General features: G+C 44.7%; 1 protein-coding gene and 1 long non-coding RNA gene across 4 annotated transcripts; both read left to right on the top strand.

Annotated features, from left to right (window-relative positions):
- Positions 1-3,078: 3,078 nt before the first annotated feature.
- Positions 3,079-8,407, top strand: LOC148803426 (uncharacterized). Of its 3 annotated transcripts, XR_016081263.1 has the most exons (8): positions 3,079-4,994; positions 5,086-5,164; positions 5,319-5,384; positions 5,483-6,314; positions 6,433-6,524; positions 6,608-6,976; positions 7,072-7,162; positions 7,247-8,407. It is a non-coding gene; the product is annotated as an uncharacterized LOC148803426 (long non-coding RNA). The 3 variants fall into 3 exon arrangements; XR_016081262.1 differs by having other exon boundaries at positions 5,086-5,384; positions 6,210-6,314; XR_016081261.1 differs by having other exon boundaries at positions 5,086-5,384.
- A 15,494-nt stretch (positions 8,408-23,901) lies between these two features.
- On the top strand, positions 23,902-26,392 carry THI1 (thiazole biosynthetic enzyme, chloroplast (ARA6) (THI1) (THI4)). The gene is made up of 2 exons (XM_010269449.3): positions 23,902-24,880; positions 25,985-26,392. Exons 1-2 carry the CDS (start codon positions 23,978-23,980, stop codon positions 26,150-26,152), a joined length of 1,071 nt encoding a protein of 356 aa, XP_010267751.1. The 5' UTR covers positions 23,902-23,977; the 3' UTR covers positions 26,153-26,392.
- Positions 26,393-26,697: the final 305 nt, after the last annotated feature.

Here is a 26,697-nt window from a genome sequence, read left to right as displayed (position 1 = left end):
GCCGGTTTTCTATATTGGTTAACCGAAACCAAACTGGTACCTTTGGTTATTTAAAATATCGAATCAACCAATTCAGTTAACCGAATTTTTGGTTCGGTTTTGGCTAGTTCAATTCGATTCGTTTTTCTTGCTCACCCCTATATACAGGATGGTTTAAATATTATTTCAAACCATGTTTCAAAAATTAGAAATTGTATTTGATATAATAGATCTTCAGGTGCAAGAAAACAAGATTTTAAAAATTTATGTCATCAATATAGAAAAAATATAAAATTTTATGTTAGATGTCCAACATAGGTGGAATTTCACTTATGTTATGTTATAAAATAGTAATACCATATAGAGAAATTATATCAAATTTTTATAATCAAAATATTCCAAATATTATGATAACTGAATTTGATTGGGAAATGAGAAATTGTATAAAAGACTTTTTACAAATATTTAATGAATATTTTACATAATCAATTATTTAAAACTAGTGATTATTTTTCAAAATATAGAACTAGAGAATATTTTATAAATATTATTGAACAAATGAAAATTAAATTTAAAAAATATATATATTGAAAACATATTTCTTTTATATTGTTTAGCTGCAATATTAGATACTAGGATAAAATTAGAATGTGTAATTATAATAATTAATTCATATAATCAAAATATGCAAACAGATCTAAGTAGATAAAAAGAATAAATTAAAAAGCAATTATTACGTATAATTTATATGAATATAAAATAAAAAAATTGGTTCAATGTCGTGTACTTAACATAGTAGTAGTAATAATAATAGTAGTACCCTATCACGTAGAGCTAAGGTGTGGTCGTAGAGCCATTGCTTCCTCATCTTCCTCTACATAAAGTTCATTTTTTAGTGAACTAAATTTGCAGAACAATTTTTTAAGTTTCCTTACGTATGAGGAAATAGAATTTTGATATTTTAACCCAATGGAAAATATAGAAAAATAATTATCTTGTGTTTGTTGCCATGTCACATGATTTACCTTTCGCACCAATGTATATTGTAGCATCATAATCTTGTTTTAGTGTAGGAAACAAGGGGCTAGTATGCTAAATGAGAGAAGCTGAATGATATATGAAAGCTTGGAGATGTACATTTGTCTAAAACATTGGTTGAATGCCAAGGATTGATTGCAAGATAAAGGAGGACATGACACATCATCTAATGTATCACCTTAAGTTGAAGGCTTGAATTTTTTTATCATTGTAAATTTTGAGATTTTCAATTTTATTTGTAAATTTTTATTTTCAATTTTATTATATCATTTTGTTATTTTATTGTATTTTTTTTTTCAGTTTCATTTAATCGTTTTATATTTTATCGTATTAATTGATTATTCACATGGAATGAAATTTTAAGATGTTTTTTTAATTGTTGTTGAAATCATTGAATTTATTACTATTTCCTTCAAATTTCATTACTTTTTTTTTGAGCATTTAATTTTTTGAAATGAAGTGAAAAGAAGAATGAAAATCTGAAAAATGGAATAATATGGGCTGGATCGTGCTAGGCCCCACCCCCAGTCTTTACAGGCCAATAGTCGTGCTGGTCTGGCACAGCGCACGAAATTGTGGGTCGTGCCGGCCTGGCCCAACTCACATTACATCTCTACTCGGATTCCGTCACTTTTTTCACACGCTTTGCAAGGTGCATTAGGAACATCTTCATACTTGTTGTATAGTTTTTTTTTTTTTTTTTTTCTTTTTTCTGCAAAAATAAAAACTGGAATTCATTAAGATTATGTTTGATTTGAAGGAAAATGTAAGTAAAGGAAAGGAAAAGTAGAGATACTTTTATATATCTTATATTGATTTCTCTGTTTTTTTCCTTCCTTTTTTCTGTTTTTCCTTCGAACCAAACATAGTATAAAGGAAAATTAAGGGAACATTTCTTACTGGCAGTTGCAAAGGATAGAGGGATATTTCCTATTGGCAGTTGCAAGGGATGTGAGAACCGTATAAATTTGATTTTGACTTTTGTGAGTATCGAAAATTTCTTATTTGTAATTTTCCACGAGATAAATCCAGCTTCTATAATAAAAAGGACTCCCAGCCTGCTGCCTCCAAATGTCCTTGTTGAACTTGATGAAAGGGAGAGATGTGGGAGTTCACATCTCTGCCCCAGCGCCTGTCGCCCCCACAAACGTCTCACACAACGTTCGATTGTCGTATGTCTTAAAACCAGCATAAATTTCCTTTCTCTCATATAACATGAAACTATTTTGGCTATCGGTTTGTGGATTGATGATTAGATCGTTTGGTTTGAACGGATGGTTCATTCTGATAAATAAATTAAAAATAATAAAAATAATTAAAAATAATAAATGGTAAAAAATCGTTGAATAAGTCAATAATTTGATCGTCCGGGTCAATAAGTTATTGATTTTTTCAATAGTTGTTGGCCAAATACCGGGTTTGGGGTAAAATGGAACCCGTTGCCTAGATGGTTCCCAGGCCAAACGATCTGACCATCCGAGTCAATGGCGGATCAAAAAACTTGCTCCCATATTCCCGTCCCCTTAACCTCCAATCGTGTTTGACCCCTATTCTACTCTCTTCCGCCCTAGGGTTTCTCTGATTTGAAAAGAAAAAACCAAATATATATATATATAAAAAAAAAAGATATGAGGGTTGGAGCGTACCTGGTAACAGTAAACTGGCTGGAGAGATTGTCGTTTCCAGAAATTGAGTTGGATCCGAGCTCAAGCGAAGGGGAATAGAATGGGGTCAGACACAATTTGAAGCAAAGTTTTCGAACCGCTATTGATTTGGATGGCCGGACCGTTCGGCCCAGGAACCGTCTAGGCAACCGGTTCCGTTGACCCAGCCAGTCAAACTGTTGACCCATTCAACAATTTTTTACCGTTTTTTATTTTTTTAAATTTATGTGTTAGAATGCCCGTTCATTCAAACTGGACAATTAGACCATTGACCCAGAAAATGATGGCTAAAACGATTCCGTTTTCGATCATTTTTTAAAATGTTGATTTGAGGTTGAGGAGATAAGAATATGAGAGAAATGAGGTTTGGATTCGTTTTAGGCTAACAGGACGGGCTCTACACACGGAAACGCTCCACAGCATGCGATTGGACATGTGGCAGTCGCAAGTTGTGTGGAGCGACAGGCGGTGGGGCGGAGATGCGAACTCAGACGATGACAATAGCCAGCCACCTTATCTTCCAATTTGTGTCCACATCACCTTCTCTATATTCAGTAGAGCTGCCAATTGGAATCCAAATAGAAGTAATAACTTGGCACACCACCGATGGAACAATATCTCTGCAACTCCCGAATCTTCTGGCCATTAGGATCAAAGCTTATAAAATGAGAAGGGTTAGTAATAATATAAACGGGTGAGGACGGACGGAAATCGAAACCCAATCCACCCCCACCCAACAAATTCGAAATTTGTTTCCGCTAATCCTCACGTCATCTAGGAAAATACGTCTTTTTCATCGTCTTCTTTCTCATTCCGAACCTACCACATCTTCTTTTTCGTTTCTCAAAGTTGTTCATCACCGGAGCTCTACAGAAACTACAACGTCTTCTCATTGTCTTTTTCCTCATTTCGAATTTACAGCATTTAGAAGCTACACCCTCTTCTCCTTTTCTCAGAGCTATTAATCATCAGATCACCGGAGCTCTACGAAAAGCTATAGTGTCTTTTCATCATCTTCTTCCTCATTTCGAACTTACAACATTTTGAAGCTACAACCTCTTCTCTATTTTATGTTTCTCAGAGCCGTTAATCACCAGATCACCGGAGCTAATTTCTCCAAGCCGTTTCATCGCCAAAGGTTCATCTCTCGTCACTAGAGCTATAACGTCTTCCCCATTTCAAAGCTGCAGCGTCTTCCCCATTTTTAGAGCCGTTAATCACCAGAGCTTCACCTCTCATCACCGAAGGTAATTTCTCAGAGCCGTTTCATTGTCGGATCTTCATCTCCCATCACCGGAGCTACAGCGTCTTCCCTATTTCGAAGCTACAACATCTTCCCAATTTTTTAGAGCCGTTAATCACTGAAGCTTCATCTCTCATCACATGTTCTATTGCTTTGAGTGCGGTAACCAGCTAGGTGTGTCTACATTTTGTTAGGCATTCAAGTAATAAGCATTATGTTGAACTATTATTTAATTGTACAGTTCATTTATTTTGGTTTTGTTGATTTCTTGGTTTGTTGTTGGGAGTTGATTTCTTCGTTTTGTTGAGTGATAATTGAGTTTTGTCAATCTTTATACGAAATTTAAATGTTACATTGTGTTTCTTTTATTACTTGTGCTAACAATAGGGTGTTAAATTTTTTACAAGAAAATGCCGGGTAACAAAGTTGGGACTAGGTGCTCCATGAAACAATTTAGGGTGATGTTGTAGAGTTTGCCTCTAAGTTTGGAGCCCTCCAACAAATTCCCTTTGGACACTTCTTGGATCTGCCATAGGTGACTGTAGAGATGTCCCTTTTGAGTTATCTAGTAAAATCGTGGGACACAACTTGCTAGTACTTTGTAGTTGGTGAAAGGACTATGCAATTCAGCGAGGCTGATGTTGCCGGGTCTTGGCCTATCGGGTAGTACAGTTGCCCTATCGAAAGGCGTTCCAGGTAGTGGATTGTTACAAAAATTGTTTGGCTTTGATGAAAATCGCTTTGCCTCTATAGAATTGGATCTGGTGTGGTGTAGGCTAAAAACGATTGTACTATTAGATGGTGAGTCGCACATTGAGGAGGTGGTGAAGCTGATTATTTTGTTCTTATTCGGTTGTATGTTGTTTCCCCAAGGCAATTCGAGGGTGAGCTCCTTCTGAGCTGGATATGTTGACAATTTACAACGTATCATTGATTACGCCTGGGGTAAATGTGTACATGAATTCTTGGTCAGTGGTCTTGATCAGTTTGTTTTTGGTTGTGGTGTTGGATCGAGTGAAGGCTCATCCTTATATAGCAGCTGCCTATTTGGATGTAGCGCTGTTTTGATGGTTAGTGTGGATGACATTCAATTTTTTATTTATTATTTATGTTAGTCTCATTCAATTGATGATCGCTTATTGGCTTATTTCTTTTTTGTAGTCATGGCTTTACGAGCACACAATGCTAGTCCTTCAATTCCTGATGCTAGTCCTCGTCTGTTTAAGTGGGGGAACATGAGGTATCAATGGAAGCTTAAGAGAGCTGATTCGTTGGAAAAAGCTAGGCCGGGAACGGTTCTCACTTATGTTCCTCTACTTATGGTGTTTGTAGTTTTTATTTGTTTAGTTTTGTGGAAATTGAAGATCTCATACGGATATATAAACCTGTTATAGGTTATTGAGGTTTTGAACCCTACTAGAGAGGAAATGGCCTTAGTGGAGGTTCAGTCGGACCGTTGTGTAAGTTGAATTAATGATATTATTTTTTTCCTTTACAGTGGAGGCCTTTATGTGATCCAAGTACATGGTAGTAATTAGCCTTTGGTGTTCATATGTAGTTTGTGGACTAAGGGGACCATAGTGTGGGTGAGGAACCATTTTCTGATAGAGAGGATACTGGTCACAAGTGGGGTCGGGGTGGGCAAAAGGTATTATTAGCATAACATACATGTTTTGATTTATATACAAGTTGACTTATTACTAATGTTGAGATTTGTTAAATTGCTTGTAACTTGATTTTTCAAGGATTTTGCAAATCCTGTGTGGAATTTATGGAATATCAAATTCTTTGTATGGAGGCCAAACAGTATGCCTCGACAAGAAAGCAGAACAAGGCACTTCGTGATGAAGTTAATAGGCTTCGTAGAATGTTGAGGAATAATGGGTTGGACCCCGATGTAGTACCATTTAGTGAAGGGCTGGTAGGTTTGGCATCCTACGTGCCAGATGATGATGATTATAATGTAGACTTGCCTGCTGGAGTTGCATGCGGCACCATGGGAGCAGAGGAATCTCCTGAAAGAACTAGCGTTGTAGCCCCATCTTGTGAGATTATTAATGTCTCTCTCTCCATTGGCTCTACTTACAAACGTAAGTTTTCCCGAGCAAGGAGAGAGCAAAAGCAAAGGGTAGGTAGCGAAAGAGTTTGCCATTGTTGTAGGGTCCAAAAGAGTAGTGAAGGAGAAGGTGAAGTGATAACCGTTGGTGTTGTCTCGATGTTGTCTATAGGGTTGTTTTGGTTTGATTTGCCTAGTAATTTAGTGACTAATGGAGTATTTGTTGCAGTCGGTGGATACACGATCATTGTGGACTTCTTTTAAAGATGAAGGACTTGGTCCCAAAGGAGGACCTGAAAGTTGTTAAATGGTTCTTAAACAACTCCAAGAAAGGGCAAGTGCACATGATTATATACTAGATTGTGTCCATTTAATTGATTTGCTTTAAACAAGATTTTGTTTGTATCTTTATTTTTTTCTTGTGTAATGAGGTTGATTAATGGTTATGGCAGTGAACAATTGATATGGAGCGATGGTGTTGTATTTTTTTACCCCGGATTGTTTGTTGCCCCTCTTCAACCCGGAAGCATGGGTGTACGATGAGGTATTAATTTGGTTTAGGGGAGTGTTGTATGCCGTATAAGGCTAATTTGCAATGTGGCTGATTTGACGTGTGTGGTTGTGTAGGTCATAGATGCGTATGGGTTTTTGTTGATGGCAATAACCACCAACACCATCAGGATATACTATGTGTCTTCGATGACATCGATATGGGTTGTTTATTGCAATGTGTCTGAAATCCATATGTATGTGATGCATTTTGTGATATAATCCCATTTCTATTTGATTGTAACGCAACTGTATTTCTCAGATGTCTACCACGATGTTCTATATTAGTGGTTGAAGCCTAATGAAATATTGATGTGCAATAAGGTTTTAATACTTTTATCTGATGGCTCACACTGGTAGCTACTAGTGGTGAATATGTTGAACCAAAAAATCAAAGCCTATAGTTCCCTAAACAACAGCTGCCACGACGCTTATGCAAGATCCATGGTATGTATCATGAGTTGATTTTTACACTACTAATTGGGTATAAGATAATGAGTCAGATTGCTCATATGTTTGATCAACTTTACATTATCTGGCAGCAAACAAGTTTGAGAGAAAAATTGGCACCATTTGTTCTCGGGATGACCAGTTGGCCGTTTGAATTCATGGAGTCAGCCCCCAACAAGTTGGGTACGTGTTATATGTTTAATGCTTAGGTGTAGGGGTACTTGTATGAAGGTTATTGAGTCAAAAAGTGATGTATCTTTTATGCAGTGGTAGCGAGTGTTGGGTATTTGTGATGAAGTACATGAATTACATCGCCCGGGGTTCAAATTTTGACTTTGATCCAGTGAGTACATGTCAATTCCGTTTTCTAACACATACCTAAATGTCTCATGTTAGTACTAACCATGGTTTTCAAAACCGGACCGGACTGTTGGCAAAAAAGGGCTTACAGAGTCTGGAACTTTTATTTTGAACTGTCCTATTTGAATTTAGAACTGTGCCACCAAGGATCTGGTGGATCCTTGATCCTATACTTGTCTGCTTTATTATCCTGTTAATAATAGTTTACATCTTTTACCAAAAAAAAATGATGTTAACATGTAAACTCCCCATCGCCAATGTAGTTTCTGAGTTTTCTTACAAACAACAAAAGTTTTCCCACAGAAGAGTGATGGGATCTGCTCCTCACAAATGGGCACCTCACATCACATCCATAGAAGATTGCATTTTGGGTAGGGATAATTATGGTTGGGCCGGGCTTGATGTGGGTTCGGACCGGGCTTGACAGATATACTTAGGACCGAAACTTTGTAGTCCGGGTCGAATCCTAAATGTTAAATGATCATCCCTAATTTGGATCGTATGCATGAAACACTAGTTGACATTGACATTATCCAATTGGATTGTCCACATTAGTGTACATACATGTTTTATAAGGTCCAGAAGATATTTCTTGCTTCAATATTTTCCATTTTCCTTTAATGGCTGCTCTATTTGTTGCTATTTGTTTTCAATGGCTGGATAGTTTGAGTTGAGTACTATGTAGCTTGGAATCTTGGATATTCAAGCTCCGAACTTCAATTTCTCGCATTAACAATCTCATTCTCCACCGGGAACTAAAAGTGACTAAGGGGGTGTTCTGTAGTGTGGATGAGAAATTGGTAGGTGTGGATTGGTCCACACCACACCCTATGGTAGGGACCAATCCACGAGTCCAGATTTCCTGCCCACGAGAACCCTGCCCACGTTTATCACAGCCACACATGAACATCTCATCCTCTGCATGGTATTATGCTGGGGGAGATGTTCCCAATTGATGGGGTGTAGTGTGTTGTGGGTAGACGTGGGCAAGGTTCTCGTGGGCAGGAGATCCGACCACACCACAATTCATAGCTGTTCTGAACTGTAGACAAACTGTATGGATTGGACTAGTCCACACCCATAGTGGCATTCTATAGTGTTGTTTGATTCCATGTATCTGATATACATTTTATAAATGGTATACACAGTTAATCATAAATATCTAATTTTTGCATTATATATATATTTATATAATATTATATAAATTATAATTATATAATAATATATAATATATAATATATTAATAAAATAAATATTTTTTTAACTTTATTATACTAATTTATTTAATTATTGTATATATAAGCAATTTTATACATCAAAATTCATATAAAATTAAAATTTTAGGTTTTTTCTCATTTTCTTAAATAAATAGCTTTTACCCGGTGCACGGCCTGACTTGGCCCAAGGCTCGGCCCATGGACCAACCCGACCCACAGCATAGCACAGCACGACACAGGCCTCGGCCGTGGGCTATGCCAGGCCGACTCCCCAAGTATCCCATGTCAACACTGTTGCATCTGCTTCTATGTTGTTTTATCTCCATGTCTATGATACAAACTCCTACCATTGCAGCTTCATTGTTAACTTCTTCATTTTCAGCCAACAACTCATCAATGTCAAAATCCCCACTCTTAGAGGCATTCACAGTTTCACACTTGAACTTGGTTCAATTGGTTCAATTGGCTCTCCATGGGTATGCAGAATTGTTTCACTCAAGGTTGGTTCAACTCGAGCCTTCTTTGCATTAATTAACTTTTGTCCTTTCCTGTGATTTGCCCATATCTTTTGATCTCCTTTATTATCACACCTTTTTCCTTCCTTTCCCTTAAGTCCCTTCTACGTACATAGCTGACTCAAAAATATGTATATGTGCACCATCCTCAAGTATAATCCGCCCTCTTCCTTGTTCTCCTTTTACCACCTCAGCTAACTTGAGATTTGTTTCTTGCATCAAATTTTCACTAGTCCCATCTTGATACTTTTGAGACCTCTCCTTGAGCCATTCACACTGTCCAATGTCAAATCAACAATCATACATTCTTCCCCAGTTACAGACTCAATTCAACTCATTGAAGCACTTGAGCCATTCACATTGTCCAATCCTTCTTCCCCAATGGGGGTGTTCTATAGTGTTAACAGTTTCTTTTAACTTACTTCTGAGACCCCAGTGAAGTCATTGAAGCACTTGAAGCACAAAAAGAAGCCATTGAAGCATGAAAAGAACACAAATATGAGTTTCAGAAGAGCACAACAAAGATTTTCAGCTGTGGAGACCTTCGGCGGGATCATCGACTATAGTGGCCTTCGGCGGAATCATCGACTATAGTGGCTTTCGGCGGAACACAACAGAGATCTTTGGTGGTGTACAAGAGGGATCTTCAGTAGTGGAGAACTTCAACGGTAAAATGACATTGAGTTTGGAGGCTGCACATGAATGAGCATATCAAAAACAAACTATGGATGGACCCCTTCCAAGAGAAATTACTGTTGACGCTAAAATAGGGTGTGGATAGGACTGGTCCACGATATAGTGTGTACCGGTCCCGTCCACAGCAAACCGAACACTCCCTTCATCCCGTGGCGTGGACCAAAACGGTCCATCCACGAGATGAACACATTACCGAACACCCCCTAAGTGAGAAAGTTTGATCTTCCTATGCAAACTATTGCCATTTGAAGGAGGATCAACACCAAATTCTGAAGTTATTAAATAACATCTTGAAAATAGGGATGGCAATTTTTCATATTTCCCCGATCTTTGTGGGGATTCACCCTAAATAGAGTGGGGATGTGGATGATTTTTCTCCCATGGGAATGGGGATGGGGAAATTTTCATCTCCGTTAGCGGGGATGGGGTGGTGACGGGGAGAGCACTCCCCACCCCGTGGGATCCCCACTAATGTATATGTATATATGTATGCATATGTTATATATGTATATATGTACACATACGTCTATATATTAATATTTATAAAAATATAGTTGAATATGTTTAAATCTTTCTAATATGATTGTAGATTTTAATTAATTTTTTTAAATAATAAAAAACAAAAACAAAATGGTTAACATTATAAAAAATCACAGGGAATGGAGTCCCCGCACGGATGGGAATAACCATGTCCTAGTTAGCAGGGATGGGGACAAGATGAGGATGGGGATTTCCGTGGGGATGGGGATGGGGACAGGCTCCTCGTCCTCGCCCCACCCTGTTGTCGTTCCTACTTGAAATGCAAAATGCCTCACAACCAAGGTTTAAAATTTTGATACATATTGGGTTGTATTGACCGATACGTATCATATCGTAAGCTTTCCGTTATGTTCCTATAGGGGGTGTTTCAAGGTCTAACCCAATTTAAGGAGTATACTAGCAGAGGGGCCTTACTTCACAGGGGCTGGAATTGACCCGTTGACCCGGTCTCTGGCCAAAAACCGTTGAATCAGTCAATGACCCATTGACTCAAGCGTTCGAACCAACGACCCGTTGACCCGTAAATGGTTTTTGGCCGTATTTTTTTAATTGGGAACCATCTAGGCAACCGGTTCCATTTTATCCTAATCTCGGTCCCTGGCCAAAAATCATTGAATCGGCCAATGACCCATTGACCTAGGCGGTCGAACCATTTAACCGTTCAATGGTTTTTGGTTGTTCTTTTATTTTTTAATTTTTGTTGTCAGAACGACCATCTGTTCGAACAAAACAATTAAACTGTCGACCTAAAATCTAGTGGCCAGAACGATTCCGTTTTCAAGTCAGATGAGTCACACGCTCGAATGATATAACATGTATGGTATTGCTTAATGGACTTCACACACTCAATTTTTTGCCTGTAATTTTTGTTGTCAGAAATGGGTCGTCCATTTTTTTTTTTAATTGGGAACCATCTAGACAACCTGTTCTGTTTTACCCCAATCCCAGTCCTTGGCAAAAAACCGTTGAATCAGTCAACGACCCATTGACCCAAGTGGTCGAACCATCAACCCATTGACCTGTTCAATGGTTTTTTGCCATTTTTATCTTTTTTTTTTAATTTTTGTTGTTAGAACGTGCCATCCGTTCAAACCGAACGATCGAACTGTTGACCCGAAAACTAGTTGCCAGAATGGTTTCATTTTCGGGTTGTATGAGTCACACGCTTCAATGGCATAACATCATGCTTTTTAAAACCAACCCGGAGATTGAACCGATCAGGGGTCCAATAACCAGGTCGAACGGTCGGCCCATTCTAATAAAAAAAATTAAAAAAATTAAAAACAGTAAAAAACGGTCAAAACCGTTCAAACAGTTCGATATCTAGTTATTAACAATATTTATAATAACTATTATATATTCATATAATTAGATAATTTCATATATCTAATTATGTAACAATATTTATAAGAAAGATAAGATCCTCTTGGCGTATTAGACTGTATTGATATTTTGAACCTGCAACCTACTAGATTTATGGATGCTACAATCCAAATAGCATACTATTGATCACTGTCTACATGGCAGAAGCGTTTTTTTTTTTTTTTTGTATGAAAAATGGGGTCTTGGAAGCATGGGCGTTTTTTCTTGAAAATCGGTCCTAAAAAATGCCCACACTTCCAAACACCATGTAAAATGCCCATTTAAAATATTTGTCTTCCAAATTTTCTCTTCATATTCTTTCTTTATAAACCAACTTCAATAATAATTTTGTACGAATTTTATTTCTCTTGTTAAAATATTGTAATACTACTGTTGCCGCATGGATTGGTAGGGAGCAACGAGGTAAGTTCACTCTCTAGGTTTCGAATGTTGGCCGAGGACTTCGGGGCCTCGGAAGAAGTGAGCCGAAGTCGAGGACCGCAGACCGAGGTGAGGTATCCCTTCTGAGGACCGTGGCAGACGAGGACTGTATGCCAAGGTGAGGTATCCCTTCCGAGGACCACGGTAGCCGAGGACTGTAGGCCGAGGCGAGGTCCCTTGTTACCAAAGGTACTACAAGATAGAGAATGTTAGAGGCCTAGGGTGGGTACCCGAGGCAGAGGCTCCAACGTTCAAGTTAATACAAGGTGTAAAGCGGGAGAGGGTGTAGGCGAGGCCAAGGCAATAGTCCTCAGATGCACCAGATCTCCTAGAGTAAATGTTAAGGGGGAGTTACCTCTTACTTATACTTGAGTGTGCTAGAGGTACGTGAAGATGAACGCCCTGGATTAGAGTCGTACGAGGTCAGGCGACAGGCCTTGGTGGGTACGTCTAACCATCATGAAGTTGGCTCCGTACGAAGGCAACAGGGCTACTAATGTGGCTGATGTTGTCAGACGTTAGTGGGCTGGGCCAAGCTAACCCGCACCATTTTCCCCCCACTCCCGAGGCCGAGGTGAGGTCTTGGCTTTGGCTAGCAACAAGGGTAGCAGTCGAGGTAAGGCATCGGTTTTGGTTGTTGGGAGTAGTGGTCGTTATACCTTCGGATTCGTTAGCCGAGGGGTGTCCTATAGTGGCATCATTTTCGTTGTGTGCATCGTCCCTCTTTGGTTCGGAAATGCGTGTGGTGTGGATGCCTCGATTTGGTGGAGGTGTCCCATATCATGCATGAGAAGGCCATGTTAGGGGGCTACCGTGCAGGGAACGATCATTCTAGTAGTCGTGCGTTCACCGGGTTGAGCAGTCCGTCCGGTGGTTCACTCAGCGGGTTGCCGCGAGCGATCTTCACGGTCCACCCGATGTCATTTCGCCTTCCAAGGGTATGTGCTATGAGGTGTGGTGGAACTGGTTCGTAGAAACGGAGGACTCCCGCATCTGTTGGATTCGTGTTGATCTGAACCGTTGCATCATTTCGTCTTCCGAGGCCGAGCACCGGGTGGCGCATTACAGTTGGATGGTGTGAGCGGATTTGTCTCAGCCGTCAGATTCAGAGAAATCCAGGCTGTCCATTTTCTTTTAAATAGGGACCCTGGCGATGACTTTCTCCTTCATTAGAACTTAGGCGCCCTTGCTCTCGAGTGAACACATCTCCCCAACTCTCATATTTCTTCTTTCCTTCGGGACATCTCACCCTCTCTTAGGTAATCAAATATGTCATTTTCATATTCCAGCCCTGAATGCCATGAACTCCCAAACATCTCGGGATTAATCTCTCCTACAGCCCCTTCTCCTCTGTCTTCCCTGGGTTCCTTAGCCGTAGCACCCCTTCGCCGGGAGGTGGCCACCTTCAGGGAAAGGTTAACCTCGGGGGATGTCGAGGGCAGTTATTGGGGGAATGATTCTCCCCATGAAAGTGCTACCTCGGTGTCACCGAGGGAGCATGAGGGATCTCCTCTCTCCGAGGACGATGTTGTGGAAGTCGTCCATAGACCAGTGGGAGGGAGTGCTGCCCGAAGGGTGGCTGACGCTGGTGTCCCGCATTCGGAGTTTGACAACTTCTTGGACGTATGACAGGTTAAATCCCTAGCGAGAAGGTTCCACATACCCCGATCTTATGACCTGAAGGTCCCCGATGTGGGCGATCGGCTATGGACCCCTGAGGAGGGGGAAACCTGTGTCTACTACCATTTTTTGGAGTCTGGCCTAAGGTTTCCCCTTCCTTCTTTGATCTCCAAGCTGCTGGAGTGGCATGGCATCACTATCAGCCAGCTCGTACCCAATGCCCTTAGGACCATAGTTGCCATGATGATGTGGGCTCGGCTAAGGGGGGTGGAGTTGACGTTGAGACTGTTCCAAGCTATGTTCGCGCCGAGGAAGCATGCTTCCGAGGCCAACATGTACTACTGCCACCCGAGGAGGGGGAAGCCTGTGCATAACCCTTCGTCTGTCCATGGGTATAAGGACAAGTTTTCCTACGTCTCTTGCCCCGAGGGTTATTGGTTCAGGTCTGACTAGGGGGAGGCCTACGTCATCGTCGAGAGATGTCCCCCACCGCTCCGAGACGAAGAGGCTATAGTTGTAGCTCACCTGCTTATGATGGGGACATTCCAGGCGAAGCCGCTGGTGGAGGAGGAGGTCCCCCTAGTCTTCGCTGGGATTAACCCGCCCCCCCATCGATAGGAGAGGTTATGTGGTTAGTGCGTCTTCCACGTTCTCTTCTTTTTTGCTTTAGTGTACTAACAATTTTCCTTTGTTGTTTCGCAGAAGTACCAATGGATGCCAAGCAGCGTTTATTGGAGAAGGCCCGGGCGAAGCAGGATGGGAAGAAAGCTGGAGGGCAAACATCGAAGAGGCCCGACGATGAATAAGCTATCCCTTGCCCCAATGAAGGGGGGAGATCCGCAAGTCCTCGCCAAGGGGAAGTAGCCGGTGGTGGGACCGAAGAAGCTGATGGAGGTGCTGAGAAAGCCCACTATGGGGACCGGGGTGCCAAAGAAGCCCACGAATGGGCCCGAGACGGGTAGGAAGAGGCCTGCTATGGACACGCCAAGGGAGAAGCCACCGCGGAAGCTTGCCAACACTGACAGGCAAGTTGAGGAGGTGGTGCAGAGACCCACACCCTGGGAGCGCCCATCCGGGCCTTCGTCAGCCCCTCCATCAGTACAGGGGCTTCCCGAGAGAGCCGAAGGGGTTGGGAAGATCTTCTGCCCAAAATGGCAGCTCCGAGAAGGGGATTCCATTCAAGATGAGGGGGTCATCCAGGAGCTGGTGAGCGGGTCCATCTTGTCGAGGGATCGTTACCATCTACTGCAAAGTGACCCCAAGGCTATCTACGATGACGGCTTGTATCACTTGGCTGAGGTAAAATGTTCTTTGGCTTCGCGTTTTCTTCTCTCCCTACCTTTTTGTTTGCTAACTGGTTTTGTTGTAGGCCTGTCTACACTTTGTTGGTTTGGGGGACTGAACAAGACTGACCATGTCTCGCATTGACAAGGCAAAGAAGGAGAAGAAGGCCAGTGAGGAGAAGCTCCAAAAGGAACGGGAGAAGTTCCAGAAGGCAATTGCCGCCGCCGATGACAAGTACCAGAAATTCCAAAAGGCGCTCCGGGATGGGCAATCAGTTCGGTAGCACCTTGAGGCTCAACTGAAGGAGGCGCAACAAGGGATCTCCAAGGAGAAGATGGAGCGGGTCCAGTTGAAGAGCATAGTCACGGAAGTGAAGAGATGGACAGCCGAGGTTGAGAAGAAAGCTGCCGAAGCCCTAGCCTCTGTAGAACAGTCAAAGAAAATAGCGGCTGAGGCGGTGGAGGTGTACAAGAAGTCCTCCGACTACCTGGACGCGTTGGCGGAGTATGCTTCGTCGTCCTACCTCGACGATATTGAAGATACCAAGAAGGCTCTCCTACTGGTGTTGCCAGATTTTGACGTCGACGGGCTACAAGTGATCCCTGATGCTCCCATCGAGGCTCAACCGGCTGAAGACTCTGTTCCCCCTTCTGCCAACGACAAGGCGCAGGCATAGGTTCCCCCCCCCTTTTTTTTGTTCAGTTGTGTAATACTTTGTTGTTTGTTTTTCTTCTTTTTCTTTATGTGAAGGCAATACAAAACTTTTTGTAAAGGCTATACAAGACCAAAACTGAGTAATGAATGAAGCCATTTTTTGTATCTACTGTGCTTTGTGCATGTTGTTTTTTCCCCTTTCTTTCTCTTCTTCTTCCTCTTTCTCCTTTTTTTTTTGTGAGAGGTCCTTGCCCCTCCAAACAATCAAGACCTCGATACACAAGGCACACACGATTCATTCATAGTACTCGTTTATTTGCACGCTTGCCTCAAGTAATTGGGGCATTGGGAGCCAAGGCGGAGTCACACGTCCGAAGTGGGGCTCACCTGGTTCCCAAACCCCTTGTGTTAACTTAGGCAAGGGCGAAGGGACCTGGCTCCATGGCCAAGGTCTAGGGTCGAGGTGCTTGGGTAGACGAAGAGACAAGGTGGATCAACACCATCGGAGTGTTGTTCTCCTGACTCGTTCTTACCAAGTGTTTTCTCAAGGGAGGCCGAGGCGTCCCACCGACGCTGAGGGATTTGTCTCGCTATTTTCTTTGCACTAAGTGCAGGTAGTTGAGGGGGTCACCACGCTCCGAGGTGATGAAGCATAACAAGCCTTTCGCCCTGGCGCGTATGTCCTAGGTGAGGTGCTGCTTTCCGCAATGGCCTGTGCCGAGGCTTCGTCCCTCGAAAGAGGGCTTTCTACGCTGGTAGGTCCTGAGGTTGCGCTTCTTTTTGCGGTTTGGGATTCATTCGTTCGATCATCCGAAGTGGAGAGGATCTTTGCTTCACTCATTCATCATCAAAAACTTACATTCATTTGTAGTACATCCGGAGGTTCTCCGAGTTCCACGTCCGAGAGACGGGTCTTCCATCTAAATTTTCTAGCCAAAATGTGCCATGGACGAGAGCTTGCTTAATCCGGTCAAGGCCTTCCCAGTTGGGGCCCAGCTTTCTCACTCTAGGTTTGGGGACCATGACCTTCCTGATGACAAGGTCCCCCTCTCTGTAGTGCCTTTCTTTCACCCTAGAGTTATAGTAGTGGGCCACTCACTGTTGATAAGTTGTCATCCTAATTTGTGCTTGTTCTCGGGCTTCTTCCAGCAGGTCTAAGTTTGTTCTAAGCGTCTCATCATTCTTGGCCTCATCATACCCTTCGATCCGAAGCATTGGTTGGTTGATCTCTATTGGAATCACTGCTTCCGTACCGTAGGTCAAGCCAAACGGGGTTTCTTCCGTGGCTATCCGAGGTGTGGTTTGGTATGCCCAGAGAACACTATGCAATTCGTCATCCCACAGGCCTTTGGCTCTATCCAACCTGGTGTTTAGTCCATCTAGGATGGTTTTGTTTGTAACCTCGTGTGGGCCATTCATATGGGGGTAGCCTACCAAGGTGTACTATTGTCTGATGCCAAGAGAGGTGCACCATTCTCGGAATTTAGCGTCATCAAACTGTTTTCCGTTGTTTGTGACCAACATGTGGGGGAGGCCGAAGTGACAAATAATGTTCTTCCAAAATAAGTTCTGAATTGTTCGTGCTGTGATAGTAGCTAGGGGTTCGGCCTCCACCCACTTGGCACTGCCTGAGGGAAGGGGCCGAGGAGGTCCATTCCCCACTTGGCAAAGGGCCAGGGGCTGTTGAGTGCCGAGAGAGTGGTGGCTGGTTGATGGTAGAGGTTGCCATGACTCTGGCATTGGTCGCATTTCCGCACCAACTTAATCGTGTCCTTGTGAAGGGTCGGCCAGAAGTACCCTTGCCTTAATGTTTTCTGGGCTAGGGTATGGTAGCCAAGGTGGTTGTCGCAGATGCCTTCATGAATTTCCCGGATCACGTACTCACCCTCCTCCTAGAGGAGGTATCGGAGGTATGGCAAGGTGAAGGACCTCTTGTACAATTTACCTTCCAGTAGGGTGTAGTGTGCTGCCTGACGTCGGAGTCTTCTGGCTTCGTTCCTGTTGTCAGGTAGCCTCCCCGTCAGTAGGAAGTCAATGATAGGGTCCATCCAAGACAATTTGGCGTCTATTGGGAGGATTTGGATGTCAGCTATGGAGGGTCGAGGTAAGCTTTCAACGCACACAGTGCGGCTAAGGGCCACATCTGAGGTGCTTGCCAATTTGGAGAGGGCGTCAGCTCGGGTGTTCTCGGCTCGTAGGACTTGTTGCAGGGAGAAACGTTGGAAGTGGTGGGCTAACTCTTGAACCTTGGCGAGGTTCTTAGCCATGCTTTGTTCTCTGGCCTTGTACTCACCGTTGACTTGATTCACCACCAATTGTGAGTCATTGAGGACTTCGATGTGCTTAGAATCAAGATCTCTAGCAAGTTGTAATCCTAGCAAGAGGGCTTTGTACTCGGCTTCGTTGTTGGATGCAGGGAGCTCGAATCTCAGCACATACTCTATGACGACACCGTCAGGGGTGAGGAGAATGAGGCTCGCTCCACTCTCTTTGGCATTGGATGAACCATCGACAAAATGTCTCCATGCGGGGGGGGGGGGGGGGGTCTCCTCGACCAGGCGTGCTTCTTCTGATTCGTCTTCGTGAGGCCAGTTGAGAGGCTTGCTGAAGATGCATTCTGCTACAAAGTCAGCCAGGGCTTGTGCTTTGGTCGCGAGCCTCGACTAGTATTGGATATCAAACTCCGACAGTTTGATCACCCACTTAATCAGGCATCCCGAAGTCTCTGGCTTGGCGAGCACGGCCTTAAGGGGCTGATTCGTCAGGACCACGATAGTATGGGCTTGGAAATACGGCCTGAGATTTTTGGCCGAGGTGACGAGAGCATAGGCTAGCTTTTCCACTTTGGGGTACTTGGTTTCGGCGTCGCAGAGGACCTTGCTGACATAGTATATAGGTCTCTGGACTCCACCATCTTTCACCAGGACTGAGTTGACGGCCACATCTCCAGCTGACAAGTACAAGTATAGAGTTTCCCCTGATGCCGACCGAACAAGGAGTGGGGGTGAGGCGAGGTATAACTTGAGCTCATCGAAGGAATGCTGACATTCTTCCGTCCACTGAAAATTTTTTAGCTTCTTGATGGTGCGGAAGAAGGGAAGGCAGCGGTCTGCCAACTTCGGCATGAAACGGTTGAGGGCGGCTATCCTGTCGGTGAGTCTCTGGGTCTCCTTTACTGACCGAGGGGGTGCCATCTCTAGTATGGAATGTACCTTGTCCGGGTTCGCTTCAATGCCTCTTTGAGTGACAACGAAGCCTAGGAACTTTCCCAAGGTAACTCCGAAGGCACACTTGCTCGGGCTGAGCTTCATGTTGAACTTGCACAGAGTATCAAAGGTCTTGGCCAAGTCCGAGGTGTGTGCTTCGGCCTTCAGGCTCTTCACCACCATGTCATCCACGTAGGCTTCGACATTTCTCCCCATCTGATTCTTGAAAACCTTGTTGACAAGGTGCTGGTAGGTGGCCCCTGCATTCTTAAGGCCAAATGGCATTACCTTGTAGCAGTACGTGCCGTGCTCAGTGATGAACGAGGTCTTCTCCTCGTCGTCAGGTTGCATCTGGATATGGTTGTACTCGGAGAAGGCATCCATGAAGTTGAGTAGTTCATACCCTGCAGTGGCGTCGACGAGGTGGCCTATCATCGGCAAAGGAAAATTGTCCTTCGGGTAGGTTCGGTTAAGGTCCGTGGAGTCAATATAGATCCACTATTTCCCATTAGCTTTGCTTACCAAAACCATGTTAGACAACCGGTCAGCGTAATGTACATCATGGATGAAGCCGGCGTCGAGTAGCTTATGAACTTCCTCTCTTATGGCCTTTCATCGTTCCGGTGCAAAGTTCATCTTCTTTTGCCGGACTGGCCTAGAGCTCGGGTCCACATAGCCTGTGAGTAATGATCGAGGGGTCAAATCCGGGCATGTTAGCGGTGGACCAAGCAAATACGTCAGCGTTAGTTCTGAGGAAACTTACCAGTTCGGATAGGTGTTCAAGGGGAAGGTTGGACCAGACGCAGACTTTCTTCTCTGGGGTTGACTCATCTAGGAGAACCGAGACGAGGTCCTCGGCTGGCTAGCCTTGGCTCATTGGCTCCTCCCGGAGGTCGAGGCCTTCCAGTGACAGGGCCTCCTTATTCTTTCCTTTTAGCGCCACCATGTAGCATTGGCAGGCGATGTGGTGGTTCCCACGAACAACTCCGATGCCATGCTCGGTAGGAAACTTGAGGGCCAGGTGATAGAAGGACATGGTTGCTCCTAGTGCATGAAGGGTTGGCCTCCCCATTATTGCGTTGTAGGGAGAGACAACCTTCACCACCAGGAACTCATGCATCTAGGTCACCTGGTGTGGTGTTGTCCCTACCGTAATGGGTAGAGTGATTCTTCCTTCTGGCCTGACGACGTTTCTGGAGAAGCCGACGAGGGTAACGTCGACAGGCTGGAGCCGCTCTGGCACGAGCTTCATTCTCTCATTGGTGTCGTGAAAAAGGATATCAGCTGATGAGCCACTATCCACCAAGATCTTCTTCACCATAAAATTAGAGATGATGGTTGCGACCACGAGGGCATCATCATGGGGGACTGTGACCCCCTCTAAGTCCTTGTTGGTGAAGATGAGGGCATGTGGGCATCTTGGCCTTTGCGGAGCGTCCGTGTACTTCTACTTCTTCGGGGTAGGCTCTTGGATGTTAAGCTGCCTGACGTAGGCTTTTCGAGCCAAGGCCGAGGCTGCACCCGAGGCCATGCCCCCAGCAATGACGTCGATGACGCCTGCCACTTGTTGATGGTGCTACTGCTGGGAGGATGAGGTGCCGACCTCTCCTCCGACGAACTACTTGAGGTGCCCGCAATGAATAAGGGACTCTATTTCGTTCTTTAGTTCGTAGTAGTCCTCGGTGTCATGCCCGGAGCCGATGGTTCTTGTTGCCTTTGCCGCCATCGTTACCCGGGTGGTGCTGATCCCCGCCTTTCCTCTTCTTCTCTGGGGGGCCGTTGTGGCGGTCGACTACCCTTTCTTGGTTGTCCCCGGCCAAAGCCTCTTTGGTCGTGATGTATTTTTGGGCCTTCTTGAGGAATTTGAGTTTAATCTTCGGTGGGGTCTTGGCGACTGAGCACTTGAGGGCCGAGCCGGGGTGGAGTCCATTAATGGCTGCGTGCAAGGAAACCATAGGGTCGAGGTTCCAGACCTCGAGCTCTTCCTTCTTAAAGCGGTCGATATAAAATTGCAAACTTTAACCCTGGCTCCTATTTGAGCGACATCAAAGAGACTATGCTCTTCTGGCAACATTTGTTGCTGATGAAGTGGGTGAGGAACAAGGTTGTAAATTGCTCCCACGAGCTGATTGATCGAGGAGGGAGGCTGGAGAACCAACGGCGAGCGGCCCCCCCCTGAAGGTGGCTTGAAAGGTCTGGCACGTTAAGGTGTTGGAATACCTGTAGAGTATCATGAGTGCCCTTAAACCCTCTAGGTGGTCATCGGGGTCGGTTCTCCCGTCGTACGTTTCTAGTGTGGGAGCCTTTGTCCTCGCGAACTTGGTGGGGATCGTCTCAGACTCCCGAATACTCCAAGACAGGGTTGTGTGCTCCTTTACGGGTTCGATGATCATTCAGAACATCCCGGAGATCCGAGGCGGGAAGGGGAGTGGCGTGGCATCGACTATCGCCTCGAGAGCGAACTCTAGGGCAGCCGAGGTGCCCATCATCATCCCAGGGGACCTCCCTCCAATAGTGGTGGTGTTGCTCTAAAGGTTGATGAATATCTTCGGATTGAGCGGGCACATTTTCCCTTCGGCTAGGAGGATAGATGTTCCTTCGTGGTGAATCCGGGGGACAGTTGTTGCCCGATTTTGATGGCTCGGCCGGCGAGTTACCATGGTCGAGGGCTAGTGGCTCGACATGCTCATGTCGGCCCTGATCCTCTAACACCCCAGTGGGGTGGTCACCTCGAGAGGGACCTCCTACTCGGGGGCAAACTTCTTCCATTCATTGAGTAAGGCAGTCCAAACAATTGAGGACAACCTGAAACTATTCATAGGATGTCGGCCCTGATCCTCTAACACCCTAGTGGGGTGGTCACTTCGAGAGGGACCTCCTACTCGGGGGCAAACTTCTTCCATTCGTTGAGTAAGGCAGTCCAAACAATTGAGGACAACCTGAAACTATTCATAGGTGACCAGGTTCTGATTGTTCCTGGTTCTCCTTACCATGGGTTTCAAGCGTAAGAGGGTTTGGATTTAGAGTATGTTGTTTTTTCTTTGTTTTTTTTTATATATCCTAAAGTGGGGGTCATCTTAGCAAACCTTCCCACAGACGACGCCGATTGTTGCCGCACGGATTGGCAGGGGGAAACGAGGTAAATTCACTTTCCAGGTTTCGAATGTTGGCTGAGGACTTTGGGGCCTTGGAAGAGGTGAGCTGAAGTCGAGGATTGTATGCCGAGGTGAGGTATCTAGAGGTATCCCTTCTGAGGACCGCGGTAGCCAAGGACTGTAGATCGAGGCGAGGTCCCTTGTGACTAGAGGTACTGCAAGACAGGGAATGTCAGAGGCCTCGGGTGGGTACCTGAAGCAGAGACTCCGATGCTCAAGTTAATATGAGGTGTAAAGCGGGAGAGGGTGCATGCAAGGCCTTAGCAATAGTCCTCGGATGCACCAGATCTCTTAGAGTAAATGCTAAGGAAGCAAGGTAGGTGGAGGAAGTAAATGAATAAGTTGTGTTAAAATTTTCTGTTCAAGGGTCCCCTTTGAGGGGAGTTACCTCTTATTTATACTTGAATGTGCTAGAGGTAGGTGAAGATGAATGCCCTGGATGAGAGCTGTACGAGGTCAGACGGCAGGCCTTGATGGATACATCTAACCGTCATACGATTGGCTCCATACAAAAGCAGCAGGGCTCCCTCCTGCTGTGGCTAACGCTGTCAGACGTTAGTGGGATGGGCCTCCCAGCCCGCGATGGGCTGGGCCAAGCTAACCCACATCAACTACTTGCAACTGTGTAAAAATATTGTTAAAATATTTGTTAAACTAGAGGGGACCGACGAGTCGGTTCAGCTGGACGCTGGTAACTACTGTTAACGTAAGACAAACTATCCAGTGGGCTGTGGTCTCTCCAATTAGGAGTACCGTGGGCCCCGACACTCCCAAGGGATTCCATTCTTCTGTACGTAGTACCATTTAACTTGTACTATGGCAAAGCAAATTAAACCCTTTTCTTCTGCTCATGTTTTAATTAATGAAAATTCAGTATTTTAAATTTTTAATTACGGGTGTCACTTACTTGACAAAATGGAGCTCACTTTACCTCTGCAGGAATTGATTACGTGGCCAATTCAGGCTGCTGTACTGGCCTGGCCATGCATTTCTCTGCACGGCTGGACAGGGTGGTCGTATAGAAAAGACTCATTCTCCGCTGTCGAAGTCTACGATCTTCTCTAGAGCTCAGATCCGACGAACAAGAATCCCGGCATTCTAGACCTATTCACCTACTTGACCCCAAGATATTTTTTTTTTTCTTTCTTTTATATAAAGAGCAGGGGTCTCTCTCAGTGAGGTGACAAAAGATAAAAAGGATCCAATTGATCAGAAGAAGCCGAGAAAAGAGAGACAAGACGGTATACAGAAAAAGTGACCTTGACGATTAGGGCCGAGCCCGAGCCCGGCCTGACCATCGGGCCTATAATTTGGGCCCGAGTTCGAGTCTCATAAAAAGCCCGAAACCCAGGCCTGGGCCCGAGTCTGAAATTTAGTCTATACTGTTAGCGGTTGAATATAGAGAGAGATTATAAAGAAAAGAATAAAAAATGTATATATTAAATTATAAATATATATTTTAATAAATATTATATTATTTATATATTTTTATATAATATATAAAATACATATTATATATTTTATAAAATATATAATACTGAGTCGGGCCAGGCTTTTTTGACAAATCCCAAACCCGACCCAAAACACAATCGGACTTACTGTGTTAGACCCGAGGTCAGACCCGCGGGCTTAATTATATGACCAAGCTCGACCGGAATGCGGGCCGGACCGGACCGGGCCATCGGGCTACTCGGTCCATGAACAGGTCTATTGACGATACACCCTAAATTTCTCCTCCAGTTGATAAGCGAACGTCCCAACATTCTAGACCGTTCAAATCCTATCTTACTTACACGTGTCCTCCATTAAGATACAGATATTTTGCATTTTCCTACCCTCTCACCAATATAAATAGCCACCTCATCTCACTCTCCTCCTCATCTCATCGCTTCATCTCTTCTCAACCGCCCTAGGAAGCAGCACTTCTGTAATCTATCGCTCGTCTTTGATGGCAACCATGGCAACTCCCCTCACCTCCTCCCTTTCTTCGAAGCCTAAGATGGTTTTCGTAGATAACCGATCCTCAATCCATGGCGTGCCTCTTCCAACTCGTCTCCAGCCCATCCGTTCTTCCCCACAAAGCCTCTCCATCTCCATGTCCTCAACCCCTCCATACGATCTACAGTCCTTCAAGTTCGAACCCATCCGGGAGTCCATCGTCTCTCGCGAGATGACCCGTCGCTACATGATGGACATGATTACCTACGCAGATACAGATGTCGTTATCGTCGGTGCCGGATCAGCCGGGCTTTCTTGTGCTTACGAGCTCAGCAAGAACCCATCTGTCCGGGTAGCCATTATCGAACAATCCGTCAGCCCCGGTGGAGGTTCCTGGCTGGGTGGCCAGCTCTTCTCTGCCATGGTCGTACGTAAACCTGCACAATTGTTCCTCGACGAGCTCGGCATCGAGTACGACGAGCAGGAGAACTATGTTGTCATTAAGCACGCTGCGCTGTTCACGTCGACGATCATGAGCAAGCTTTTGGCTCGACCCAACGTGAAATTGTTTAACGCGGTGGCTGTCGAGGACTTGATTGTCAAGGAAGGGAAGGTGGCGGGTGTGGTGACCAACTGGGCGTTGGTGTCGATGAACCACGACACACAGTCCTGCATGGACCCAAATGTGATGGAGTCGAAGGTCGTGGTGAGCTCTTGTGGTCACGACGGACCGTTCGGTGCCACCGGAGTGAAGCGGCTCAAGAGCATTGGCTTGATCGAAAGCGTGCCTGGGATGAAAGCCCTGGACATGAACGTTGCGGAGGACGCGATCGTTAGACTCACGAGGGAGATTGTTCCAGGGATGATCGTTACTGGAATGGAAGTTGCGGAGATCGATGGAGCCCCCAGAATGGTAAAATCTTCTCCTTTCTTGAATCTTGTTCTCAGTTCGATTCGGTGTTGACCCTCCACCAATTTTGGGTTTGGAAGGGGGTAAATCGCTGAAACCACCCTGGAATTTCTGATAGCAGCAGAAACCTCCCCTGAGGTTTACGTGTGGCAGAAAACTCCACTGAGGTTTCAGGTTTCTTCTGCTCTCAGAAACCGGCGTCTTTGTGCTTGACCGGTTTGTAACGTATTCCGTGAGACCGTAACCGAAACGGCGTAACGGACGGAGGTTTGTCCGCATGCAAAGTGATGCAACAGCAGCAAAGGTTGCTAGATCACGAGCTGTGGGCCTCCTGGCCGTCTCGTCACGAGTCATGTGTCCCTTCAATTACAAAACGACAAAACATTAAAATAAAGCTAGCGATAAGTCGTAACGGCCACGGTGGTACTCCGCTGTCCGTCCAGACCTATTGGCTATGGTAATGGTGCCTGGGTTCAGAAGGCCGGGGTTGGTCTAAAGGTCCATTGGCCCAAGCCCAAGGCTCATGTTTCCTTCCTCGAAAGGGCCAAACTCTGGTATTAAATTAAATGACTTGACACTTTGCAGTCTGGATGACTAGACTCATGAATATTAAAAACGGAAGGCATCTATTTTAAATTTGGACTGGATCGTCTATCGTCAACTTGAGCGAGCTGCGACTCAACCCTTGTTGGATCAAGCCAGCCTGCAAACACAGAGGCAGGGTTTGAATTTTCTATCCTTGGGTTGGCTGGGCTCAAAAGTTTGTTGTTTCCTAACTCAATTTTGGCCTAACAATGTATACACATGCCTTTATATCAAAATTTATTAGAAATTAATTATCCACCTGTTGAACCTGACCCGGCCAAAGCCCAAGCCCAACTTGAAAGTAATTGCTCAGGCAGGATGGGTGAAACTCTAGGCCCAAGTTTGAAGATTGGGCCTGTTGAGACCACCTTACTTCCACCCAGATCGACAAGTTATCTGGCGCTTTTTACTATTTTAGTATTACAAAAATGGACATTGGATCCATCCTTACTCGAGTTGTTAACGAACGTATATTGATCATGGTCCGTACATTGAATGGTGTAATTACCTACCATATGACAGGGTCCCACCTTCGGAGCAATGATGATATCGGGGCAGAAAGCAGCTCACCTGGCGTTGAAGTCGTTGGGACTGCCTAACGCCATTGACGGCACATACAGCGAGAAGGGAAGCATCCACCCGGAGTTGATACTTGCCTCAGCCGACTCCACCGAGATCGCCGATGCTTAATCATTTTGGTCCCGTAAGGCCTTAATGAATAAACACTTAGGAAAAAATTGGACTAGACGATGACCGGATGACTGGATGGATGGGTTTGTTTTCTTGGCTTTTCTTTTTCTTTAAGTTTTAGAAAATCGCTATTAATAATATTGCGAGGAAAACCCTGTATTGTGAATGCTACCACATATTTTCAAGGTATCGGTTCAAACTCTATAGTCCATTTAATATATTAGTTCTGTAATGTTGTAATGTTTGTGAGTGATGCTATTCAATACTGAGGAGAGTAATGAGATAATTCTTATTGATTGGGCGGTGCTAAGCTTAAGTGCCGCGCTATGTAATCTATGATCAAGAAAAGTTAAGAGGTCCGAGGAGTTGTTCTCAGGTAAACACTCCGACGCTCAAGTTAGTAAGAGGGCGGTGAATAGCTGGGCCGAGCAATGAAGGTGTTCGTTCGAGCAAAGTAATAGTATGGGTGCTAGAAATTGGGATCCCTTACCTTGAGCATAGAGTACATTTTTGTAGTTGAGGGTCCGTCTCCTTGTTGAATTAGG

The sequence above is a fragment of the Nelumbo nucifera genome, chromosome 1, assembly GCF_055504915.1.
Source record: "Nelumbo nucifera cultivar China Antique chromosome 1, China Antique-T2T, whole genome shotgun sequence".
NCBI lineage: Eukaryota > Viridiplantae > Streptophyta > Magnoliopsida > Proteales > Nelumbonaceae > Nelumbo > Nelumbo nucifera.
This window is presented reverse-complemented; position numbering and strand designations above follow the sequence as displayed.

Bases quoted from the DNA above. Each gene is read 5' to 3' on its own strand.
- THI1 (XM_010269449.3), top strand. From the start codon at position 23,978: ATGGCAACCATGGCAACTCCCCTCACCTCCTCCCTTTCTTCGAAGCCT. The intron at 24,881-25,984 runs GTAAAATCTTCT...ACCATATGACAG, and splicing joins TCGATGGAGCCCCCAGAATG to GGTCCCACCTTCGGAGCAAT.